At 43.4% G+C, this 24,916-nt stretch overlaps 1 protein-coding gene across 10 annotated transcripts in view; it reads right to left on the bottom strand.

Moving 5' to 3' along the window:
• Positions 1 to 24,916, bottom strand: part of LOC113586311 (probable E3 ubiquitin-protein ligase HERC1) — a 182,844-nt gene that overhangs the window by 130,983 nt on the left and 26,945 nt on the right. For 4 of the 10 annotated variants that reach the window (XM_035527665.1, XM_035527664.1, XM_035527666.1 and 1 more), the window contains exons 36-57: positions 24,244 to 24,483; positions 23,668 to 23,751; positions 22,919 to 23,138; positions 20,619 to 20,901; positions 18,645 to 19,426; positions 18,300 to 18,501; positions 16,143 to 16,300; positions 15,467 to 15,550; positions 15,212 to 15,389; positions 14,787 to 14,914; positions 13,802 to 14,010; positions 13,204 to 13,472; positions 12,839 to 12,891; positions 12,489 to 12,674; positions 12,161 to 12,341; positions 11,764 to 12,013; positions 11,105 to 11,321; positions 10,637 to 10,899; positions 10,284 to 10,408; positions 9,929 to 10,053; positions 9,120 to 9,347; positions 8,138 to 8,265 (exon numbers count right to left, since the gene is read on the bottom strand). In XM_035527665.1, coding sequence (XP_035383558.1) covers positions 8,138 to 8,265; positions 9,120 to 9,347; positions 9,929 to 10,053; positions 10,284 to 10,408; positions 10,637 to 10,899; positions 11,105 to 11,321; positions 11,764 to 12,013; positions 12,161 to 12,341; positions 12,489 to 12,674; positions 12,839 to 12,891; positions 13,204 to 13,472; positions 13,802 to 14,010; positions 14,787 to 14,914; positions 15,212 to 15,389; positions 15,467 to 15,550; positions 16,143 to 16,300; positions 18,300 to 18,501; positions 18,645 to 19,426; positions 20,619 to 20,901; positions 22,919 to 23,138; positions 23,668 to 23,751; positions 24,244 to 24,483 — 4,593 coding nt within the window. Of the gene's footprint in view, positions 1 to 8,137; positions 8,266 to 9,119; positions 9,348 to 9,928; positions 10,054 to 10,283; positions 10,409 to 10,636; positions 10,900 to 11,104; positions 11,322 to 11,763; positions 12,014 to 12,160; positions 12,342 to 12,488; positions 12,675 to 12,838; positions 12,892 to 13,203; positions 13,473 to 13,801; positions 14,011 to 14,786; positions 14,915 to 15,211; positions 15,390 to 15,466; positions 15,551 to 16,142; positions 16,301 to 17,253; positions 17,328 to 18,299; positions 18,502 to 18,644; positions 19,427 to 20,618; positions 20,902 to 22,918; positions 23,139 to 23,667; positions 23,752 to 24,243; positions 24,484 to 24,916 lie in introns of all 10 variants that reach the window. The other 6 variants (XM_035527672.1, XM_035527667.1, XM_035527668.1 and 3 more) reach the window with 6 other exon arrangements.

The raw sequence follows: 24,916 nt of genomic DNA, 5'->3' as shown, positions 1-24,916 counted from the left end.
GTATATGTCTGTGCGTGTGTATGTATGTGCATATAGGTGTATGTATATGTATGTTTATATATGAGTGTATATGTGAGTGTGGCGTGTGTATGTGCATATATATGTATATTTGTGTATGATTATATATGTGTGTGTGTATATAATAATTATATATGATTATTATATATGTGTATATGATTATATATTATATATATGTGTGTGCGTGCATGTGTATGTATGTGTATATATGTGTACAGGTTTGTGTATGTTTATGTATCTGCGTGTATATGTGTATATGCGTGTGTATGTGTTGAACTGAGTTGGTTAAGATGTAGTTTTCAAGTTTTGTTGTTTAAAGATAGTTATTTGTTGATTGTTAGATGTAATTACTTACTACAGGTCTAGTTTCACCCTGACCTTAGGTCTGAATTGAGGGGCGGGCTCAGCACTTATTGAACTGAGTAAAAATAGGATCATTCTAACATCAGATTCAGTGTGCTTTGAGTTGGTTAAGTTGTACTGAGTTGGTTAAGTTGTAGTTTTCAAGTCTTGTTGTTTAAACCTAGTTATTTGTTGCTTGTTAGATCTAATTACTTACAACAGGTCTAGTTTCACCCTGACCTTAGGTGTGAATTGAGGGGCAGGCTCAGCACTTATTGAACTGAGTTAAAATAGGATCATTCTAACATCAGATTCAGTGTGCTTTGCTTTGTCTCATTGGATTATCATCTGGTTGGTTAAGGTGTAGTTTCACCCTGACAGTGTGTCTCGTTGCTTAAGGTAAGCTCTGAGTTCACTTGTAGATATGTCTGTATGTTTATATGTGTGTAGATATTTATATATGTGTGTGTATGTATGTATGCATGTATGTACGTGTATATATGTGTGTATGTATGTGTATATACGTGTATGTATATGTATGTTTATATATGAGTGTATGTGAGTGTGTGTGTGTGTTTGTGCATGTATATGGATGTGTATATGATTATATATGATTATATATTATATATGTGTGTGTGCGCGTATATGTGTATGTATGTGTATATGTCTGTGCGTGTGTTTGTATGTGTATATAGGTGTATGTATATGTATGTTTATATATGAGTGTATATGTGAGTGTGTATGTTTGTGTGTGTGTGGTGTGTGTATGTGCATATATATGTATATGTGTGTATGATTATATATATGTGTGTGTATATAATACTTATATATGATTATTATATATGTGTATATGATTATATATTATATATGTGTGTGCGTGCATGTGTATGTATGTGTGTATATGTGTACAGGTTTGTGTATGTTTATGTATCTGCGTGTATATGTGTATATGCGTGTGTATGTGTTGAACTGAGTTGGTTAAGTTGTAGTTTTCAAGTCTTGTTGTTTAAAGATAATTATTTGTTGCTTGTTAGATGTAATTACTTACTACATCTAACTTATTGAACTGAGTTAAATTAGGATCATTCTAACATCAGATTCAGTGTGCTTTGAGTTGGTTAAATTGTACTGAGTTGGTTAAGTTGTAGTTTTCAAGTCTTGTTGTTTAAAGATAGTTATTTGTTGATTGTTAGATGTAATTACTTACTACAGGTCTAGTTTCACCCTGACCTTAGGTGTGAATTGAGGGGCGGGCTCAACACTTTTTGAACAGAGTAAAAATAGGATCATTCTAACATCAGATTCAGTGTACTTTGAGTTGGTTAAGTTGTACTGAGTTGGTTAAGTTGTAGTTTTCAAGTCTTGTTGTTTAAACCTAGTTATTTGTTGCATGTTAGATCTAATTACTTACTACAGGTCTAGTTTCACCCTGACCTTAGGTGTGAATTGAGGGGCAGGCTCAGCACTTATTGAACTGAGTTCAATTAGGATGATTCTAACATCAGATTCAGTGTGCTTTGCTTTGTCTCATTGGATTATCATCTGGTTGGTTATGGGCAGTTTCGCCCTGACCTTAGGTGTGAATTTTGGGGCGGGCTCAGCACTTATTGAACTGAGTTAAATTAGGATCATTCTAACATCAGATTCAGTGTGCTTTGGTTTGCCTCGTTGGATTATCATCTGGATGGTTAAGGGCAGTTTCGCTCTGACCTTAGGTGTGAATTGTGGGGCGGGCTCAGCACTTATTGAACTGATTTAAATTAGGATCATTCTAAAATCAGATTCAGTGTGCTTTGGTTTGCCTCGTTGGATTATCATCTGGTTGATTAAGGTGTAGTTTCACCCTGACAGTGTGTCTCGTTGCTTAAGGTAGGCTCTGAGTTCACTTGTAGATATGTCTGTATGTTTATATGTGTGTAGATATTTATATGTGTGTGTATGTATGTATGCATGTATGTATGTGTATATATGTGTGTATGTATGTGTATATATGTGTATGTATGTATATGTATGTTTATATATGAGTGTATGTGATTGTGTGTGTGTGTGTTTGTGCATGTATATGTATGTGTACATGATTATATGATTATATATTATATGTGTGTGCGCGTATATGTGTATGTATGTGTATATGTCTGTGCGTGTGTTTGTATGTGTATATAGGTGTATGTATATGTATGTTTATATATGAGTGTATATGTGAGTGTGTATGTTTGTGTGTGTGTGATGTGTGTATGTGCATATATATGTATATGTGTGTATGATTATATATATGTGTGTGTATATAATACTTATATATGATTATTATGTGTATATGATGATATATTATATATGTGTGTGCGTGCATGTGTATGTATGTGTATATATGTATACAACTTTTTGTATGTTTATGTAACTGCGTGTATATGTGTATATGCGTGTGTATGTGTTGAACTGAGTTGGTTAAGTTGTAGTTTTCAAGTCTTGTTGTTTAAACCTAGTTATTTGTTGCTTGTTAGATCTAATTACTTACGTATATGTGTATATACGTGTGTATGTGTTGAACTGAGTTGGTTAAGTTGTAGTTTTCAAGTCTTGTTGTTTAAAGAGTTATTTGTTGCTTGTTAGATGCACTTACTACATCTAACTTATTGAACTGAGTTAAATTAGGATCATTCTAACATCAGATTCAGTGTGCTTTGAGTTGGTTAAGTTGTACTGAGTTGGTTAAGTTGTAGTTTTCAAGTCTTGTTGTTTAAACCTAGTTATTTGTGGCTTGTTAGATCTAATTACTTACTACAGGTCTAGTTTCACCCTGACCTTAGGTGTGAATTGAGCGGCGGGCTCAGTACTTATTGAACTGAGTTCAATTAGGATGATTCTAACATCAGATTCAGTGTGCTTTGCTTTGTCTCATTGGATTATCATCTGGATGGTTAAGGGTAGTTTCGCCCTGACCTTAGGTGTGAATTGTGGGGCGGGCTCAGCACTTATTGAACTGATTTAAATTAGGATCATTCTAACATCAGATTCAGTGTGCTTTGGTTTGCCTCGTTGGATTATCATCTGGTTGGTTAAGGTGTAGTTTCACCCTGACAGTGTGTCTCGTTGCTTAAGGTAGGCTCTGAGTTCACTTGTAGATATGTCTGTATGTTTATATGTGTGTAGATATTTATATGTGTGTGTATGTATGTATGCATGTATGTACGTGTATATATGTGTGTATGTATGTGTATATACGTGTATGTATATGTATGTTTATATATGAGTTTGAGTGTGTGTTTGTGTGTGTGTTTGTGTGTGTGTGTGAATGTGCATGTATATGTATGTGTATATGATTATATGATTATATATTATATATGTGTGTGTGCGCGTATATGTGTATATGTCTGTGCGTGTGTATGTATGTGCATATAGGTGTATGTATATGTATGTTTATATATGAGTGTATATGTGAGTGTGGCGTGTGTATGTGCATATATATGTATATTTGTGTATGATTATATATGTGTGTGTATATAATAATTATATATGATTATTATATATGTGTATATGATTATATATTATATATATGTGTGTGCGTGCATGTGTATGTATGTGTATATATGTGTACAGGTTTGTGTATGTTTATGTATCTGCGTGTATATGTGTATATGCGTGTGTATGTGTTGAACTGAGTTGGTTAAGATGTAGTTTTCAAGTTTTGTTGTTTAAAGATAGTTATTTGTTGATTGTTAGATGTAATTACTTACTACAGGTCTAGTTTCACCCTGACCTTAGGTCTGAATTGAGGGGCGGGCTCAGCACTTATTGAACTGAGTAAAAATAGGATCATTCTAACATCAGATTCAGTGTGCTTTGAGTTGGTTAAGTTGTACTGAGTTGGTTAAGTTGTAGTTTTCAAGTCTTGTTGTTTAAACCTAGTTATTTGTTGCTTGTTAGATCTAATTACTTACAACAGGTCTAGTTTCACCCTGACCTTAGGTGTGAATTGAGGGGCAGGCTCAGCACTTATTGAACTGAGTTAAAATAGGATCATTCTAACATCAGATTCAGTGTGCTTTGCTTTGTCTCATTGGATTATCATCTGGTTGGTTAAGGTGTAGTTTCACCCTGACAGTGTGTCTCGTTGCTTAAGGTAAGCTCTGAGTTCACTTGTAGATATGTCTGTATGTTTATATGTGTGTAGATATTTATATATGTGTGTGTATGTATGTATGCATGTATGTACGTGTATATATGTGTGTATGTATGTGTATATACGTGTATGTATATGTATGTTTATATATGAGTGTATGTGAGTGTGTGTGTGTGTGTTTGTGCATGTATATGGATGTGTATATGATTATATATGATTATATATTATATATGTGTGTGTGCGCGTATATGTGTATGTATGTGTATATGTCTGTGCGTGTGTTTGTATGTGTATATAGGTGTATGTATATGTATGTTTACATATGAGTGTATATGTGAGTGTGTATGTTTGTGTGTGTGTGGTGTGTGTATGTGCATATATATGTATATGTGTGTATGATTATATATATGTGTGTGTATATAATACTTATATATGATTATTATATATGTGTATATGATTATATATTATATATGTGTGTGCGTGCATGTGTATGTATGTGTGTATATGTGTACAGGTTTGTGTATGTTTATGTATCTGCGTGTATATGTGTATATGCGTGTGTATGTGTTGAACTGAGTTGGTTAAGTTGTAGTTTTCAAGTCTTGTTGTTTAAAGATAATTATTTGTTGCTTGTTAGATGTAATTACTTACTACATCTAACTTATTGAACTGAGTTAAATTAGGATCATTCTAACATCAGATTCAGTGTGCTTTGAGTTGGTTAAATTGTACTGAGTTGGTTAAGTTGTAGTTTTCAAGTCTTGTTGTTTAAAGATAGTTATTTGTTGATTGTTAGATGTAATTACTTACTACAGGTCTAGTTTCACCCTGACCTTAGGTGTGAATTGAGGGGCGGGCTCAGCACTTTTTGAACAGAGTAAAAATAGGATCATTCTAACATCAGATTCAGTGTACTTTGAGTTGGTTAAGTTGTACTGAGTTGGTTAAGTTGTAGTTTTCAAGTCTTGTTGTTTAAACCTAGTTATTTGTTGCATGTTAGATCTAATTACTTACTACAGGTCTAGTTTCACCCTGACCTTAGGTGTGAATTGAGGGGCAGGCTCAGCACTTATTGAACTGAGTTCAATTAGGATGATTCTAACATCAGATTCAGTGTGCTTTGCTTTGTCTCATTGGATTATCATCTGGTTGGTTATGGGCAGTTTCGCCCTGACCTTAGGTGTGAATTTTGGGGCGGGCTCAGCACTTATTGAACTGAGTTAAATTAGGATCATTCTAACATCAGATTCAGTGTGCTTTGGTTTGCCTCGTTGGATTATCATCTGGATGGTTAAGGGCAGTTTCGCCCTGACCTTAGGTGTGAATTGTGGGGCGGGCTCAGCACTTATTGAACTGATTTAAATTAGGATCATTCTAAAATCAGATTCAGTGTGCTTTGGTTTGCCTCGTTGGATTATCATCTGGTTGATTAAGGTGTAGTTTCACCCTGACAGTGTGTCTCGTTGCTTAAGGTAGGCTCTGAGTTCACTTGTAGATATGTCTGTATGTTTATATGTGTGTAGATATTTATATGTGTGTGTATGTATGTATGCATGTATGTATGTGTATATATGTGTGTATGTATGCGTATATATGTGTATGTATGTATATGTATGTTTATATATGAGTGTATGTGATTGTGTGTGTGTGTTTGTGCATGTATATGGATGTATATATGATTATATATTATATATGTGTGTGTGCGCGTATATGTGTATGTATGTGTATATGTCTGTGCGTGTGTATGTATGTGTATATAGCTGTATGTATATGTATGTTTACATATGAGTGTATATGTGAGTGTGTATGTTTGTGTGTGTGTGTGTGGTGTGTGTATGTGCATATATATGTATATGTGTGTATGATTATATATGTGTGTATATAATAATTATATATGATTATTATATATGTGTATATGATTATATATTATATATGTGTGTGCGTGCATGTGTATGTATGTGTATATATGTGTACAGGTTTGTGTATGTTTATGTATCTGCGTGTAGATGTGTATATGCGTGTGTATGTGTTGAACTGAGTTGGTTAAGTTGTAGTTTTCAAGTTTTGTTGTTTAAAGATGTTGTTTAGATGTTGTTATTTCTGGATTGTTGTTATTAGATGTTGTTATTTGTTGCTTGTTAGATGTAATTACATACTACAGGTCTAGTTTCACCCTGACCTTAGATGTGAATTGAGGGGCAGGCTCAGCACTTATTGAAATGAGTTCAATTAGTATGATTCTAACATCAGATTCAGTGTGCTTTGCTTTGTCTCATTGGATTATCATCTGGATTATGTCTGTATGTTTATATGTGTGTAGATATTTATATATGTGTGTGTTTGTATGTATGTATGTATGTATGTATGTACGTGTATATATGTGTGTGTGTATGTGTATATACGTTTATGTAGGTTTGTGTATGTTTATGTATCTGCGTGTATATGTGTATATACGTGTGTATGTGTTGAACTGAGTTGGTTAAGTTGTAGTTTTCAAGTCTTGTTGTTTAAAGATAGTTATTTGTTGCTTGTTAGATGCACTTACTTACTACATCTAACTTATTGAACTGAGTTAAATTAGGATCATTCTAACATCAGATTCAGTGTGCTTTGGTTTGCCTCGTTGGATTATCATATGGTTGGTTAAGGTGTAGTTTCACCCTGACAGTGTGTCTCGTTGCTTAAGGTAGGCTCTGAGTTCACTTGTAGATATGTCTGTATCTTTATATGTGTGTAGATATTTCTGTGTGTGTGTGTGTATGTATGTATGCATGTATGTACGTGTATATGTGTGTGTATGTATGTGTATATACGTGTATGTATATGTATGTTTATATATGAGTGTATGTGAGTGTGTGTGTTTGTGTGTGTTTGTGCATGTATATGTATGTGTGTGTATGATTATATATGTGTGTGTGTGTATATAATAATTATATATGATTATTATATATGTGTATATGATTATATATTATATATGTGTGTGCGTGCATGTGTATGTATGTGTATATATGTGTACAGGTTTGTGTATGTTTATGTATCTGCGTGTATATGCGTGTGTATGTGTTGAACTGAGTTGGTTAAGTTGTAGTTTTCAAGTCTTGTTGTTTAAAGATAGTTATTTGTTGCTTGTTAGATGTAATTACTTACTACATCTAACTTATTGAACTGAGTTCAATTAGGATCATTCTAACATCAGATTCCGTGTGCTTTGGTTTGTCTCGTTGGATTATGTATGTGTATATATGTGCATGTATATGTATGTTTATATATGAGTGTATGTGTGTGTGTATGTTTATATATGTGTGTGTATGTGCATGTATGTTTATGTACGTGTATAACTGTGTGTGTGAGTGTATATGTATATGTGCATGTATATTTATGTACGTGTGTAAATGTATGTGTGTGTGAGTGTATATGTATATATGTGTGTATGTATATGTGTGTGTGTATATGCATGTATATATATGTGTATATGTCTGTGCGTGTGTATGTATGTGTATATACGTGTGTGTATGTTTATATATGTGTATGTGTATATGATTATATATGTGTGTGTATGTCATTATAGATGTGTGTGTGTGTATACATGTATGTGTGTGTATGTATATAGGTGTGTGTGTATATGTATATGTATGTGTGTGTGCGCGTGTGTGCATGTACATTGAATGCTGTAAGCAGTATTGGCTGTTCTGTGTCATAGCTCTCAGCCACCGCGAGCAGAATCTTCCCATCAGGGAAACCCACAGCAAAGGGTTTATCAGTACTGAACCAGGCCATGCACTGAGGAGCTAGAGGGAGGGAGGGGGAGAGAGAGAGCGAGAGAGAGAGAAAGAAAGAAAGAAAGAAAGAAAGAAAGAAAGAAAGAAAAAGAGAGAGGGAGAAAGGGAGGGGGGAGAGAGAGAGAGAGAGAGAGAGAAAGAAAAAGAAAGAAAGAAAGAAAGAAAGAAAGAAAGAAAGAAAGAAAGAAAGAAAGAAAGAAAGAAAGAAAGAGGGAGAAAGGGAGAAAGGGAGGGGGGAGAGAGAGAGAGAGAGAGAGAGAGAAAATATAAGATGACCCGGGTACAGTTGATAGATTTAACATGCAACTTTATAACAAAGGCAATTACAGAAAGATTTCGGAAAGTCTTTCTCCAGAACTACAATAAGCATAGAACTGATTTCTAATATTCAGAATTCAAAACAGCCTGACCATATTACACCATATTACGTTACAGTACTGACAGGCCATTTAAACATTAATATCTATATCATTAATGAGTCTATTCTACATCAGTATCTATTCGTAACACACACTGTGTGTCGGTATGTGTGTTACTACCGGAGCAGACAAAAGCAGAAAGTGCCATCTAAAATACTGTCTCAAAATCCAGAAAAACAACACTAAATAAATATATACAAATAAATACAAATTAATGAAAATAAATCTCTCTGTATTTACTGTCAACAGTCTTAGACTAAATGTATGTAACTCTAAAGATATACGTTTGCCTCTCTTTTCTCTGCGTTTCTGAGATTTCTTCCTCTGTGAAGTGATTCTCTCCTCCTTTTCTCTGCGTTTCTGAGATTTCTTCCTCTGTGAAGTGATTCTCTTCTTCTTTTCTCTGCATTTCTGAAATTTCTCCCCCTGTGAAGTGATTCTCACCTTCTTTTCTCTGGCACTGAGGCAGTTCTGTGCTCCGGACCCGAAGGCCTCCTCCTCCCTCCTCCAAGACCTCCAGCCAGCAGAGGGAGCCGTCCAGCCTGCCCACCAGCAGGCTCTCGGCGGGGTGCGGCTGGCCCGAGGTGCTCTCATCGGGGAAAGGTGGGGTACTCTGGGCCCAGGAGATGGCTGTCACCCAGGAGGGCTGGGCCTGTGCGTGAACCTGGGTGCCTAGGAGAACAAAGAGAGTGAAAACGCCTCCTTCATCTGTTCAAAGTGGCTGATGGAGCTCTCCCGTGACTGCCCTAACCATGATGGAAAGTACATTTTTAATTCCCAGTGTGAATTCATAATGTACATAAAATTGGGAGGGGGCAGGGGGAGGGGTGGAGTTTACTAGAAAGAGGAGGGACCAGGGAGCATATTACGGCTGTTTTAAATCTGATTTTAAATCACTGAGTCACTGAATCTCTCTATCGCCCTTGCTCTCGGTCCCTCACTGGGCTCTTACATACCAGCCCAGTGAGTTCTGTATTCTTATATGCTCTGTATGGGAGCAATACGCTTTTTTATATTATTTATATGTTTATTTATATATATTATTTATACTTTAATTATCAGCATTTCTATTGCTATCTTTCTGATAATTACTCTACATGCTTATGGAATATTATATATTTATATAATTCTACTTTTAATTCAGAGTCTATTCACTTTGACAGGACCTCTCTTTCATGGTTTAGTCCAACGTGCTCTTACACACTCCAGGGTGGAGGAAGTGTGTCTGCACGAGTGTGTGTGTGAGCGCTCACCACGGACGGTCCAGATGTTAATGAGTTTGTTCTGGAAGGTGGCCAACAGTGTTCCTCGTGAGCTCCACATGACCTGGGAGAGCAGGTGAGTTCCCACAGAGCTATCTGAACCTGCAGCAGCCTCACTGAGGACACACACACACACACACACACACACACACGTGCATGCACACACGCAGGCGTGTGCACACACACAAACACACAAAGAATTTTGTCTTGTAATGATTTGACGATGTTAAAGAAGGGAAAAGCCGGTGAACTGGTCATTGGAGAACGTAACCTATTCATCGATTCAAAGGAAATCCCAGGGAAGCCAAAACAACACAGGGATGGTGACCAATCAGAGGTGTGTTACCTGCTGCAGGTGTGTGTGTGGAGCAGGTCGGATGTGTTGGGAGAGACATCCCACAGACGAACTGTCCCGTCCTGAGAGCCAGTAGCCAGCAGGCCCTGCTCTGAACTCCAAATGCAGCTTGTCACCTACGGACGTACCAACACACACACACACACACACACAGTAATAAAGGTTGGAGAGAAACAGTCAAACAGATACTAACATGGGGAAAGGGCCAGGGCTATGAGAACAGGGGGCGGGGTTGTCAGATATGGGTGTTGACAAAAAACAAACAAACAAAAAAAAACAACAAGTATGCTCTATTTCCAGGTTCACCAAGTGAAACGTTCGGATTTGCACAAAAGCGCATATACCCTCCCGAGGTGAGCCTCCATCTTCCTGACGGGACACTTGCGCAGGTCTCCGGCCATGTCGCTGTAGATGTGGGGCCGTACAGGACTGTCCCGCTCGGAGGTGGCCAGCGCCTGTACCACCTGCCGTGCAGCCCACTGTCGATGGCGGGAGAGCAGGCGAGCTGACAGGGCGCACGCGGCCAGGGCGTTGGCCAGCTCCAGGGGCCCGACACGCACTGCCGGCTGGGGCAGGACAGGGCCCGGGGTCAGAGGGCTGCCGGCCTCTGGGAAAGGACACAGGATTCATTATGAGCAGCCGGACAGGAAATGAACTCCAGAATGAAATTCCCAAACAAAGTTCCCAAATGTGTAACCTTTTCCACTGATCAACAGAACACAACGGGATCCATGTCGTCACCTCTGTTTGCTCTCATATGTTTATATTTTTCAAACAACACTGATGAGTGGAAGGTGGTGACGCTCTCTCACCTTTGGCGTCTGTGACCTCTGATCTCTCTGCACTGTAGCGGTAGCGAACTCCTTTCTCCGTCAGAAGCGACACCAGGCTCTGGGTCACCAGGAAGTTGGGTGGTGTGAGCTCTCTGGTGTCCCGCAGGGATCCCTTCAGGTTACCGCCGAGGCGCACTCTCTGCTGCGGGTCAGCGATGGCTCCCAGACTGGTACCTGTAGCAGCAGCCATCAGGTCCTGATGGTGGGGGGGGGGAATAAAGAGAGAGAGAGAGAGAGAGAGAGAGAGAGAAAAGAACAGAAGGGAGAGAGAGTGAGTTTTTGTGAGTTTTTAAAAAAAGATCAATTATTCATTTTCAACTATTAAAATCTAAAATTAATTCACAGTAATTAAAAGAAACAGAAGACAATGAAATAAGTGCAGTTTCACAAGTGAAAGTGAGGGCAGGGGACTCAGCTAGAGTTTCAGGCAACGAAGAGAGAGAAAAACATTCATCCAATTAAAACAAGCAGCTAGAGTTTCAGCCAATGAAGAGAGAGAAACACATTCGTACAATTAAAATAAGCAGCTAGAATTTCAGCCAACGAAGACAGAAAAACATTCGGCCAATTAAAACAAACAGCTAGGGTTTCAAAGAGAGAATGTGATTTTATCTGTGGACTGTTAAGGATACATGTACCTGTGTGCAGATGTCCACCAGCTCTCTGTATGCTGTGGGACTGTGAGACACCAAGCTGCCAATGGCAGAGCTGAGGAAGGACAGGAAGGCAGAGCCTGAATGGTCACTTGCAGAGCCCCGACCAATGGGCTGCTGGTCCACTCCCATGTGGACACGCCCCCCGGCTGCTAAGCACATTAGCCGCACCAGGATGCGAATGTCCCCTAGACCCAGAGCCTCCAAACCGCTGGAATGATTACACACTGAACTACTGAGGGAGGGAGAGAGGGAGGGAAAGAGAAAGATGGGATAGAAAATTCTTCAACACATTAATCATCACAACAACAAAAAATACAGTAGAGTCAGGGCACGTGCTTGCACGCCAACACACTAGAGGAGGAGGGTGCTATGGCGCCACCTGGTGGAGGTCTGAGACAGGGCTCTGAGCACAATGCTGTAGGCCAGCAGGACCTGCGCGGTGGTGGTGACTCTGCGCAGGGCCACCAATCTGTCCTGGGGCTCCCGCAGAGAGGCTGCCTGTTCCCCCAGAGTGAGTACACACGCCGGAGCCTTCAGCTCAGTACTCACCACGCCGACACCTACACACACACACAGGATTTAAAATGCCATTCAGAGTCATAAGAAGATGGAATCTGTACTACTCTCACTAGCCCTTCTGCCACTCTGTAGCTCAGGCAGCAATAAAGGTCAAATGTTTCCTTTTTGCCTCTAGATGGCGCCGTTACCTTTGTACTGCAGCTGTTTGTCTCCTGTGATGAGGGCCCCGAGCGGGTCGGGCTCAGAGAAGAGGATAGGGTCAGGGATCAACTTCTTCTCACTGAGCCCCAGTGGCCTCAGCAGAACCCCAAAATCCTCCAAACCCGTTAGACGCTCACAGTCCGAGTCATCCTGGTACCCGGGATCCCACTCATCTAACACACACACACACACACACACACACACACACACACACACACACACACGCACACACACACACTTTCAACACACTGGACTAACATCTATGCCAACACACAGGCAGGAACAGAGCCTGAGGAACGTCTGCAGATAGAGTCTCTCAGGAGAACACTCAACATACCATCAGAGGTGCTGTCCAGCTGACCAATCAGATCTGATGCCGGACCCCTCATTCTGAAAGCACATTACAAACGACAATTACATCGCAAACGTATTGTTTGCATGCCTGCCAAGTATTGCTGCACACCGTGGACATGTTAATTAATTAATTAGATGTGATTTATTTAAAAAATGTAGTTTTTTTTTTTTTTTACTCTTAAAAGTGAAAAGAAAACTGAAAGCAAACCAAGTTTTTATCCTGAACCAGTTTTAACTGGGTTAATATTCAAACTGGGAGCCTACTGCATTGAGGATGAACAGAAATGATCAGACTGTGGTCTCTCCTCTTTCTCTCCTTCCTGGCTGGACTTCTGCAAGCACGCTCACCTGTCCCGTCTGGAGCTGAGCTCTCCCAGGCTGGCCTGCAGGTATCTCTCCCTGCAGGTGGAGCATAGCAGGTAATAGGGGCTGCCAGAGCCGCACTCGCCACCGAACCAGCCGTCCACGTAGGCTCCGTTGCTGCGGTAACCGCGGCGGCCGGCGCTCTGGCCGCAGCCGGGGTGGTGGCACTTCATGTGGGCGTTGAAGCGCATGGTGAGGGTGTTGCACAGCTCACACTCCACCATCTCACGAGCCTCTGAGGGGTCCTCCCCTCCCTGGAGGGGGAGGAATGGAGGGAGGCAGAAAAGAGAAGTGAAAAAGAGAGAAAGAGGGTCGAGTAAGGGAAATGGAGATGCAGAAAAAGCAGGAGAGGTTGAAGAAAGAGTCCGGGAGAGAAAAATATAAGAGTTTAAAAACGGAGAGAGAAAAGGATGAATCAAGCAGGAAGACAGAAATCTGACCTTAAACTCTGCAGAAAAGAAAAACAAAAACAAATGAAATTTTAACCCACCCCCCCACCCCCCCACCCCCAACACCCAACATCCGCTCACGGATGGTGATGCGTTAGGATGGGGTTCTGGTGGCCCTATGCTCTGCTCCGCACCTCCACCATCCACACCGTGTCCCGCTCGGAGCTGATGAACTCCGGCGTCAGTAGCTCCTCGTACGGCTCCTCCTGGTAGGAGTCGTCCATGTAGCCAAGCTCCGCCTCCTCCTCCGCCGCAAACGGGTGAGTCTCCGCCCTCTCAGGCCATTCCGGCACGCCCATTTCCTGCCTATATAGGGTGGGCACCGGGCTGGGCGACGGAGAGTCTGAATGCCAAGGACAGAAAGGCTAAGCGTGATTCACCTGGCATTGTCCACACATATGCAAACGCACACGCAGACAAAGAAAATATCATGCAACAGCTTTCAAATTATTTTCAAATTATTTTCTGAGCATTGAGTATGTAAATAAATGCATATACCATAAACACATTCAGCGAACAGGCTGCAATGGCACGCCCACATGTTCATAAACCTTTGTGACGTGTTATTCTAAATAATAAATGACTCGAATAAAACAACAGAAGAATATGAAGGACTGTGGCTTTCACAAGAGGGTCACAGAGGTTACTGCTTACTGATCACATTTCCAACAGTTTTTAGGAACATCCATGTGTGTCCAATAGATGGTGCCATAGAGAGACCGGTGAGTACAGATGCTCAGTGTTTGTCCCTGTGCCCAGTGTGACGAGCCGTCCTCTGGAAGTCCCTTTATGTTCCTTCACCGATCCGTTGATGCACTGGTTACTGGTGTGGTGTGAACAGTGTGTGGCTGTGCGTGAATGGGCTGATGTGTGCTCATCTGTGTTTGGCTGTGTATAATTATGCTTGTATGTGGCTTTGTGCGTGTGTGGCTGTGCTCGGCTGTGATTGTCTGTGTCTGTGTTTGTATTTGGGTGTGCTCGGCTGTGCCTGTCTGTGGCTGTGTGTGGCAGTTCTTGGCTGTGACTTTCTGTGGCCGGGTGTGTATTTGTGGTGTGTGGCTGTGCCTGTCTGTGGCTGTGTGTGTGTTTGTGGTGTGTAGCTGTGTGTGTGAGACGGACCTGCTCTCCTGAAGGAGGTGCGCTGGCTCAGTCCCGAGCGTTGTCTCCGCGCAGGGGGAGGCCGGTTCCTCGTCAGATGGACGTCTAGGAAGTTCTCCCTCTCCACCAGATCCAGGCCAGCTAACAGACTGACACACACACACACACACACACACACACACACACACACACACACACAATACTGTTTAACACTGATTTGTGGAATCTGAATAAATCTGATAAGCTTTCATAGTTACAGTGTGTGAGTGTATGCACGTGTGTGTGTGTGTATGCGCGTGTGTGTGAATGCACACGTTTGTGTATGTGTGTGTATGCGCGTGTGTGTATGCACATGTGTGTGAGTGTGTGTGTGTATGCACGTGTGTGTGTGTGTGAGAGAGTGTATGCATGTGTGTGTTTGCGTGTGTGTGAGTCTTTGTTCCTACCTCTCGTTGGGTTCCCTGAGCACAGCTGGGGACTCTGGGCACTGTACTGTGTCTGGTCCATCTGACGAGGGCGTCTCAGTGGCGCCCCCTGCTGCCAGCTGGTCCTCAGTCAGGGGATGCTCCAGCATCCAGCTAGCCAGCATCTCAATCGTGGCAGAGTCCACCTCCCCCGTGACCCCTGAACCACAGGTCAAAGGTCATTCTTCTCCTAAACTACTAATTCCCTGAGACAATAAGTGTGTGGCGTGCAGGTACCTGCCGCCTCCATGGCCCTGTAGATGTGTCTGACAGAGAAGCCCATTTCCAACAACCCTACAGGCACAAACACCTGGGGGTGGTCTAAGGGAAGGGGGGGGGAATATATTCAGCTGTGAAATGAAATTTGTCAACCAGCCTGAGTACCTAATTACAGCCGAAATTATGAATGAGAGAAAGAAGTTTGCCACTAAACAGCCATAAGATAAAATGGAAAGTTGGTAAAGGGGGGGAATTTAATTTCTAAGGGCGTTTTTAAAATGACATCACTGCTCAAAAAGTACATCAGTGCAAACAGGAGTTTGTAAGTAAACTGTAAAATAGATGTCATGCCAGAACAACTTTGCACGCATTAGTGTTCTTGAGACCCTCCAGCACAAAACACACCAGTCTCAATCAGGTGCAAAGGCCCAGAGAACCTAAACCTGCATCTGTCTAATCATGCTCATGGTCCCTCCTCTGGGCACACGTCGCACTTTTAAAAGTATAACGCAGTGAACTTCAGGCCGTTTTGCACCGAGCACGGACATTTGTGACCTGCAGCTAAGGTTTGTAATACTGTAATTACTGTAGGTTCCCTGGGTCTTTAGGTACACAGCATGCTGGTGCCACCGAGTCCAGGAGTAGCCCACCTCCCTGCCCCCCACGCCTCTTACGCTGGAGCCCAGGGTCTTACCCACAGGGGTCCTGGTCTGGCTGCAGGGCTCCAGGAAGCTGGTCTGCTGTTCAGCAAATCCTGTGCAGGAGGCGGAGCCTGCAAGCGTGAGTCCCGGAGGCAGCATGGGGCTGTGGACCAGACCAGCCAGTGCAGGGAAGCGGGCCAGGACCATCCGCCTGGAGAGGCACGCGCGCATGCACACACACACACACACACACACACACACACACACACACACACACACACACACGTGTATACACATACAAACAAAGAGACACGTGCACACACGCACATACACATACACAGACACACACACACACACATATACACAGACACACAGACACACGCACATATACACACATATACAGACACACAAAGAGACACACTCACATATACACACATACACAGACACACGCACATATACACATATATACACAGACACACGCACATATACACACACATACACAGAGACACACGCACATATACACAGACACACAGAGACACACGCACATATACACACAGACACACAGAGACACACGCACATATACACACATATACACAGACACACGCACATATACACACATATACACAGACACACGCATATATACACACATATACACAGACACACATGCACACACACACAGACACGCACACACGCACACACACACGCACACAAATGAAGAGCTCCTAACAACAGCCCCACACACACACACCTCACAGGCAGCCAAAAGGGGTTCACACCAGCTCAGTCTGATAACTGCTGTCTGATCTAAACGTGTAAAAACAGCTCCTAGTCATTAAAACCTCGAGTCAACACACAAACAGCTAATTATCACATCCAAATGAGCGTAATAAAACTACTAATACATGCACTGAAATGCTGGGGAACATAAATTCCAGAATAAAGTCTGGAATTTATGCTGGTGTGTGCTGGTGTGAAGCCATAGTTAGCTGTGGTCTCTGCTGGAGAACAAAGACTCAGGCACTCAGTACCACTGACGAGCAGCACGTCTGGAAGCCAGTAGTTATACACCATGGCTGAAGTTAGTTTCCACACGGTCTAGGTCCCCACCACACACACACACACACACACACACACACACACGCGCACACACACACACACACTCACCGGCTCCCTCACTCACACCTGTTGTCAGCAGGGTGGGATTTTGAGTCTCAGGTGTGCTGCTGTCTGACAGCGATCTGGAGCAGAAACATCCAGACAGGTCAGAGAGCGCCGCCCATACACCATCTGTGTAGTGATGGTGTTTAAGTCCGTGCGTACCTGTCCAAGTCCTTTACTGTTTATTACACTGATGTTGTCTAACAAACTCTAGTACTTATTGTTTATTACACTGCCTGTGGACTGTTATAGAGTTTATATGTATTTTGTACTTCTAGGCATCAGCACTGATCACTGTATTCTACAGTATTCTAGTTCATTGGTAACTTGCAGTCTAACCTTCTGTACTGTACTAGGATGTATTCTAGGAGGAAATGACAAAGCACTTTTGTAAGTCGCTCTGGATAAGAGTGTCTGCTAAATGCCATAAATGTAAATCTAAGTTGGCAATGTTGCTTCCGTTCTCTTACACACTGGTCCAGGCCTTGGTGGGGGGACACACAAGAACTGGCTAAACATTAATTTCATAAAGAAAATAAATGAACTAATTCTTACTATAATGATGAAAACTCAGAAGACACATATGATGTGTGCTAGGGTTCTTCATGGAGGTCTCATTTTTAGCTACTTACACTGATGCATGAAAGGTTGTGAACCATTAGGAGTTTCTGTATTTCACCATAAATTTGACCTAAAACTTAATTCAGAATGTCAAAAAAGTAGATAAAGAGAACAGAAATATCACCAATGACCAGAAATGTTTAGATGCAGTTATTACTGAACAAGGTGGTCACAGCAGATGCTGCAAAGGTACTTTTGTCACTCACAGATGAGTAATATTGGATCATTTTCCTCAGTAAATAAATGACATGGTCTAATATTTCTGTCTTTTGTTTGATTTGGTTAGTTTTATCTACGTTTAGGACTTGAAGTTTTAAGTCAGAAATATAGAAATAAATGTCTAAATGGTTCACACACTTTCATGCACCAGTATAACTGTCAGTATAAAGATAGTGTCTATATTTTGGCCAGCGGTGTCAAGCCATACTCACTGTAGGAGGCTGATGGGAAGGAAAGGGTTAAAGTTCTCCAGGCCGTCAGCCTGCAGAGCAGTGAGGAGGGAAGTTGTCAGGTCATTGGTGGAGGAGGAAGCCGACTGGCCGAAGATGGCGGTCCCATCCGAACCGTTGCTGTGCAGAGAGATGGAACTGGAAGACTTTGACACCGGCTGGGAGGAGGCATGGCCTGCTGGATCTCCACAGGAAGGAAAGATTACGCAACAAATTCAACACCGCAGCCACGTCTGACACAAACGACAACTACGACTAACCCAGTAGCATGGTACTCTATCTCTGTGTGTGAACTCTGAGATCACATGACTGTATGGTGCCGGGCACCTTTGTTGTCTTTCCCAGCACCGTCCTCTTGCAACCTGCTGACGGCACCTTTAAAGATCATGACCTGCGCTCGCTCCAGGTCAGCCAGGGTCACGGGCTGCTTGATGGGGCAGGGTCTCACGGCCCACTTCACCATGCTGCGCACCAGTAGCTGCAGCATGGGCCGCACTTCGCCGCTCTGCTCGCCAGCGGCGGGGCACCTGCCCGGGTCGGGGGTGCCCAGCCCGGGGCCCACCGCCCCCTCCGCTCGGGGCACCAGGAGGAGGTCGGTGAACTTGCTGCAGTTGAGGATCACAGCCAGGGACTTGAGCGCCCCCAGGAGGAGGTAAGACACACGCACGGCGCGAAGCTCCAGGGCAAATAAGTCTGGTTTAGGCTGTGCTGGCAGGCAGGGGGCGATGTTCTGCTCATCTGCAGAGGGTTTCGGGGAGCTGGGGGAGTCCATTTCTCCTTGTCGCGCTTCATCCTCCCGCTTCGTGTCATCCAGTGGAACGGGCGTTCCTTCGTCCAGCATCATCACGCGTGCGATGTCTTCGTCCAGTCGCTGCTCCAAATCGCTCCGTGGGCCGTCCTCCGAGACGCTCGGGTCCCGGGACCTCCCCAAAACCGCTCCAGCTCCGTCCCCGGACTCAGGCTCCTCCTCTAGCACGCCCGTCAGAAGGATGAGGTCAAAGAGCACGGCAGGGGTGAGGCCCGCGCAGCGGGTCATGTCCAGCTGAGATGTGTCCCAGGGCTCCAGGGACGAGAGCGGCGTGTCACTGGGTGACCAAGAATTCAGGAAGCTTTGGGTTAGTGGGGGTAGGACAGGGCAAGACACACAGCAACATGTAGATGAGGAGAGAGAGAGAAAAGAAGAGAGAAAGAGGAGGGAGAGGAGAAAAGGAGAACAAAGAAAAGAAAATGATTAGACAGAAATGGGGAGACAGATAAAAGGAAAAGGTAATGAAACTGAACAATGTGTTAAAACACCACAGGCCAAGACAAACATCAAAACACCACGCGCCAAGACAATCAAAATACCACGTGCCAAGACAAACATCAAAGCACTACGTGCCAAGACAAACATCAAAGCACCACGTGCCAAGACAAACATCAAAGCACCACGTGCCAAGACAAACATCAAAGCACCACGTGCCAAGACAAACATCAAAGCACCACGTGCCAAGACAAACATCAAAGCACCACGTGCCAAGACAAACATCAAAGCACCACGTGCCAAGACAAAACATCAAAGCACCACGTGCCAAGACAAAACATCAAAGCACCACGTGCCAAGACAAAACATCAAAGCACCACGTGCCAAGACAAACATCAAAGCACAACGTGCCAAGACAAACATCAAAACACCACGCGCCAAGACAAACATCAAAACACCACGCGCCAAGACAAACATCAAAACACCACGCGCCAAGACAAACATCAAAACAACATGCACCAAGACAAATATTAAAACACCACAGCCTAATATACACATTAAAGCAATCAAAATGTCAAATAACCCTTAATGACACTGCTGGTTAACGTCGAGTATGACTGCAAAAACAATAACCGTGTACAAACATAACAGAGTCCAATAAAATGTGTGTTTATGCATGTGTATTTGCGTGGTTGTATGTGTATGTGTGTGTGTGTGTGTGTGTGTGTGTGTGTGTGCATATATATATATATATATATATATATATATATATATATATATATATATATATATATATATACATACATACACACACATTTATATGTATATATATTTTTATTACATATATATATTTTTATTACATACATATATATATATATATATATATATATATATATATATATGCGCCTGTGTGTGTATAAGCATGTGTGTATTTGCGTGTGTGCGCGTGTGTATATATATATGCGCCTGTGTGTGTATAAGTATGTGTGTATTTGCGTGTGTGTGTGTGTGTGTGTGTGTGTGTGTGTGTGTGTGTGTGTGTGCGCATGTGTACCTACCTCACACTCACATCCACCTCCTCCCACTGTAACTTTGCCAGGCTACTGCCCTCCTTCAACACTCCTAACAGAGTGGCCCGACGCCCACTGGGCATGTGCAGACAAGCCCCGCCCGCCCGGAGCCCACTGTCCACTCCTCCGATCAGGGCCAGGACAGGCCACACCTCCGCACACAGCACGCTGAGCTGGGTGTCAGACAGGCAGGCGGGGCCAGCGAGCAGCTCGGGACTCGCTGTGGAGGTGCAGCTGTCCCGGGGACTCCTTTCTCTCTCCCCCACTACACCTGCTCACACACGACAACAAGACAAACGTTTTCTTACTAGTCTGTTACGTCCCCTACCGCAGACATTTATGCACAATGGGAGATCTTTGGTGAACGGGTGGACACTGATCGAAAAGAAACTTGTCTTCTCTTCTTGTCCTGTCTATCAACAGCAGAATCTGGGCTACCCAATCCAGACAGTCAAGCTATTCAAGAGAGCCAGACCATGTTCAGGTATGGCACACTGGTACAGCTATATTACTGTAGCATGCTGGGACAATGTTGTGTACACAATAACACACCAACCAGTATTACATCAGCTCCATACTGACAATACAAACACCAACACGCATCAATAAATGCAAACATTAGGTAATATCACAGAATGTTATTCCAATAGATGGTTGGAAAGCTCCCACTTTCACACTCATCCTTTTGGCTTGTTCATTCTTCTTGTTTTATATATTTTGTAATAGATTTTTTTTCTGTAACAAAGCCAAGCGCCAACTTCAGAACATTAGGCTTGTTGAAGAATGTTTGTTGAAGACTGGTGTTTGTTGACGATTTGATGATTACTGCTGATTATTAGAGAATGCTGGTGTTGTTCGTGTGTGTGCTGGTGTTTCTTGGTGTTTCTCTGTATTTTTCAGTGTGCTAGCTGTGCCTTGTGTGTGTGTGTGTGTGTCGGTGTGTATGCGTATGCGTGTGTGCGCATGTGCATATGCGTGTGCATGTCTGTGTGTATGCATGTGTGTGTGTGTGTGCGCGTATGCGTATACATGTATGTGTATCTGCGTGTGTGCGTGCGCATGTATGTGTGTGCGTATGCGTTTGTGTGCGTGTGTGTACACGCGTGTTGGTGGGTATCCATATCTTTGCGTGTGTGTATCTGTATCTGTGTGTGTGTGTGTGTGCGCGCGTGCGTATCTGTGCGTGTGCACGTGTGTGTGGGTGTGTTTACTTATCTGTGCGTGTGCATGCGTGCGCACGTGTACGTATTTGTGCGTGCATGTGTGTAAGCGTGTGCGTGTCAATGTGTATGCGTTTGTGTGCGTGTGCTCGTGTGCTCGTGTGTACGCGCGTGTCGGTGTGTGTCGGTGTGTATGTGTATGTATCTGTGCGTGCGTGCGTGTGTGTGTGTGTGTGTGTGTGTGTGTGTGTGTATCTGTGTGTGTGTTTATCTATGTATCTGTGTGTGTGCGCGCGCATGTGTGTTATCTATGTATCTGTGTGTGTGTTTGCGTGTGCACGTACGTATCTGTGCGTGTATGCGTATGCATGTGTATCTGTGCATGTGTGTATCTGTGCGTGTGTTTGTGTGCGTATCTGTGTGCATGTGTGTGTGTGTGTGTGTGTGTGTGTGTGTGTATCTCTGTGCATGTGTGTGCGCGTATCTGCATGTGTGTGTGTGTGTGTGTGTGTGTGTGTGTGTGTGTGTGTGTATCTCTGTGCATGTGTGTGCGCGTATCTGCTTGTGTGTGTGTGTGTGTGTGTGTGTGTGTGTGTGTGTGTATCTGTGCGTGTGCGTATCTGCGTGTGCGCTTGTGTGCATGCATATCTGTGTGTGTGTGTGTGTGTGTGTGTGTGTGCGTTTGTGTGCATGTGCGCGTGTGTGTATCTGTGCGTGTGCGCGCATGTGTATGTGTGCGTGTATGTATCTATGTATATGTGTGTGTGTATTTATGTATCTTTGTGTGTGCATGCGTGTGTGTATCTATGTATCTGTATGTGTGTTTGTGTGTGTGTGCGCACGTGCATATGTGTGCGTATGCGTTTGTGTGCATACGTTGGTGTGTATGCGCGTGTGTGTGTATGTGTGTGTGTGTGTGTGTGTGTATCTGTGCATGTGTGTGCGCACGTGCATATCTGTGCGTGTGTATCTGTGCCTGTGCATGTGTGTGTGCGCATGTGTATGTGTGCGCATGCGCATGTGTGTGTGCGTGTGTATATGTATGTGTGTGCACGTGCATCTGTATGTGCGCGCATGCGTGTGTATACGTTTGTTTGTGTGTGTGTGTGTGCGCATGCGTGTGTGTACCGTGTCTACTCTGCGCTCCCTCCCTCAGGACAGCACTAATGCGTTTCAGCCTGTGTGTGATGTGCAGGCTGATGGGTGCAGCCCAGTCTTCACTCTGCTGGAGCCTCCTCAGAAGGTGCACGCTGGCCTCTAGCAGCACAGTGACCCGCGGGCTGCACAGGGGGTCACCCGGCAACAGGTCACTGGGCATTCCCCGCATCTGAAGGTCAGACAGCGCCACCTAGAGGACACAGGAGACATGAGCATCCAATCAGGTTGGCAACGGAGGGAAAAAAGCAATTACCTTATCAAGCAGGTTAATATTATTATTATTATTATTAATAATAATTATTAATAACAATATTATTATTATTATTATTATTATTAATAACAATATTATTAATAATTATTAATAATAATAGGTATATATTTTATTATATTAGTATAATATATTAAATTAGGATAACCTAAAGAAGCTAAATCAAACAAGAAGTCTACTGCATAAATGTGTCAAAACGTTAAGTGTAAAAAATGTGAGAAAAATACATTTTTAAATATTTTTAATCTTTAAATCAGTGCTTTAAGTATGTTTGACCGAAACACCAAAGAACAAGTTTAAAAGAATAGATCTCCCTCTGGCCAAAGATAAAGCGATAAAGAGCTAACGATCTCTAAGAAGGACGTCTGCACACCCCACCCCACCTCCACACTCCACTCCCCTCATCCACCCCACCTCCCCAGGCTCGTTACACGGGGGTACAAGGGGGTACCTTCTCTCCTGGGTTACTGCTGTAGAAGAGCACACAGGGGTAGAGCTCGGTGGCGTCCACCCCCTCAAACGCCAGCTTGGGCTCCTGAGTGGCAGAGATTTGGGACATTCAGCAGGGTCCACATAGGCTCATGACCTTACACACACTTACACAGTCCACAGTCCATACACACACTTACACAGTCCATACGCACACTTACACAGACCTTACGCACACTTACACAGACCTTACGCACTCTTACACAGACCTTACGCACACTTACACAGACCTTACGCACACTTACACAGACCTTACGCACACTTACACAGACCTTACGCACACTTACACAGACCTTACGCACACTTGCACAGACCTTACGCACACTTGCACAGTCCACAGTCCTTACACACACAGAATCCTTATACAAACGTACACAGTCCTTCTCCACATCACGTATACATGGACCTGCCCGGTTTGGAAACCAGAACCATCTCAGATTCACTTCCTACACTTCTTGGCTGAAGCGTTACTGAAACACGAGAGCCCAGCAGTGTGCCGTCACTGCGAGCAGCTCGGGAGAACACGTCCGCTACTCACCCGGTTGTTCTTGGCGAAAGAGATGGTGTGTGCCTCCATGTCCAGGACACAGGTGATGGTGTCGCCCTGGGTGAAGGAGGGCAGAGCGCGGCCCAGCTCACCCCCGTGGTACAGGCTGCCGCTGTAGGCGCGGTACAGCCACATGTCTGTGGTGGTGCGGTGGTTACAGTCGCTGATGGGCCAGCGGGAAACGCCCACACACGTACCCTCATTGCCACGGTTCTCCTTCGTGATGTAGAACTGAGAGGGGACAAGGGAGGAGGAACAGTGGTAAGTTTAGTGACACCGTTTCACTGTCCATCCCAACACCAATCACGAAACATCGATACAGCACCGCCACTGGCTACTTTCCTAATAATAGTTTTGTGCGTTCAAACTAGAGCAAGACGGTTCTTACAGTGCACGGTATTCCTTCAAACCAGTTTCTCAGTACTGCTACTGGACTGTATTATTTCAACCAGTAGTTTCCCAGTACTGGTATTGGACTGTATTATTTAAACCAGTGTTTCTCAGTACTGCTCCTGGACTCACTGCTCTCCCTCCACTGATGACACTGAATCAGCCAATCTGCTAATATTAACGAGGCCTTCATCATCTTAAAGTGGGAGAATCAGAGCACGGTGACTCTAGAGTACATGGGGTCAGGGGAGTCCAGCTCCACCAGGGGAAATGC

This window comes from Electrophorus electricus, chromosome 6 (genome assembly GCF_013358815.1).
Source record: "Electrophorus electricus isolate fEleEle1 chromosome 6, fEleEle1.pri, whole genome shotgun sequence".
Classification (NCBI taxonomy): domain Eukaryota; kingdom Metazoa; phylum Chordata; class Actinopteri; order Gymnotiformes; family Gymnotidae; genus Electrophorus; species Electrophorus electricus.
The sequence above is the reverse complement of the archived record's forward strand: the minus strand, read 5'-3'. Positions and strand labels throughout refer to the sequence as shown.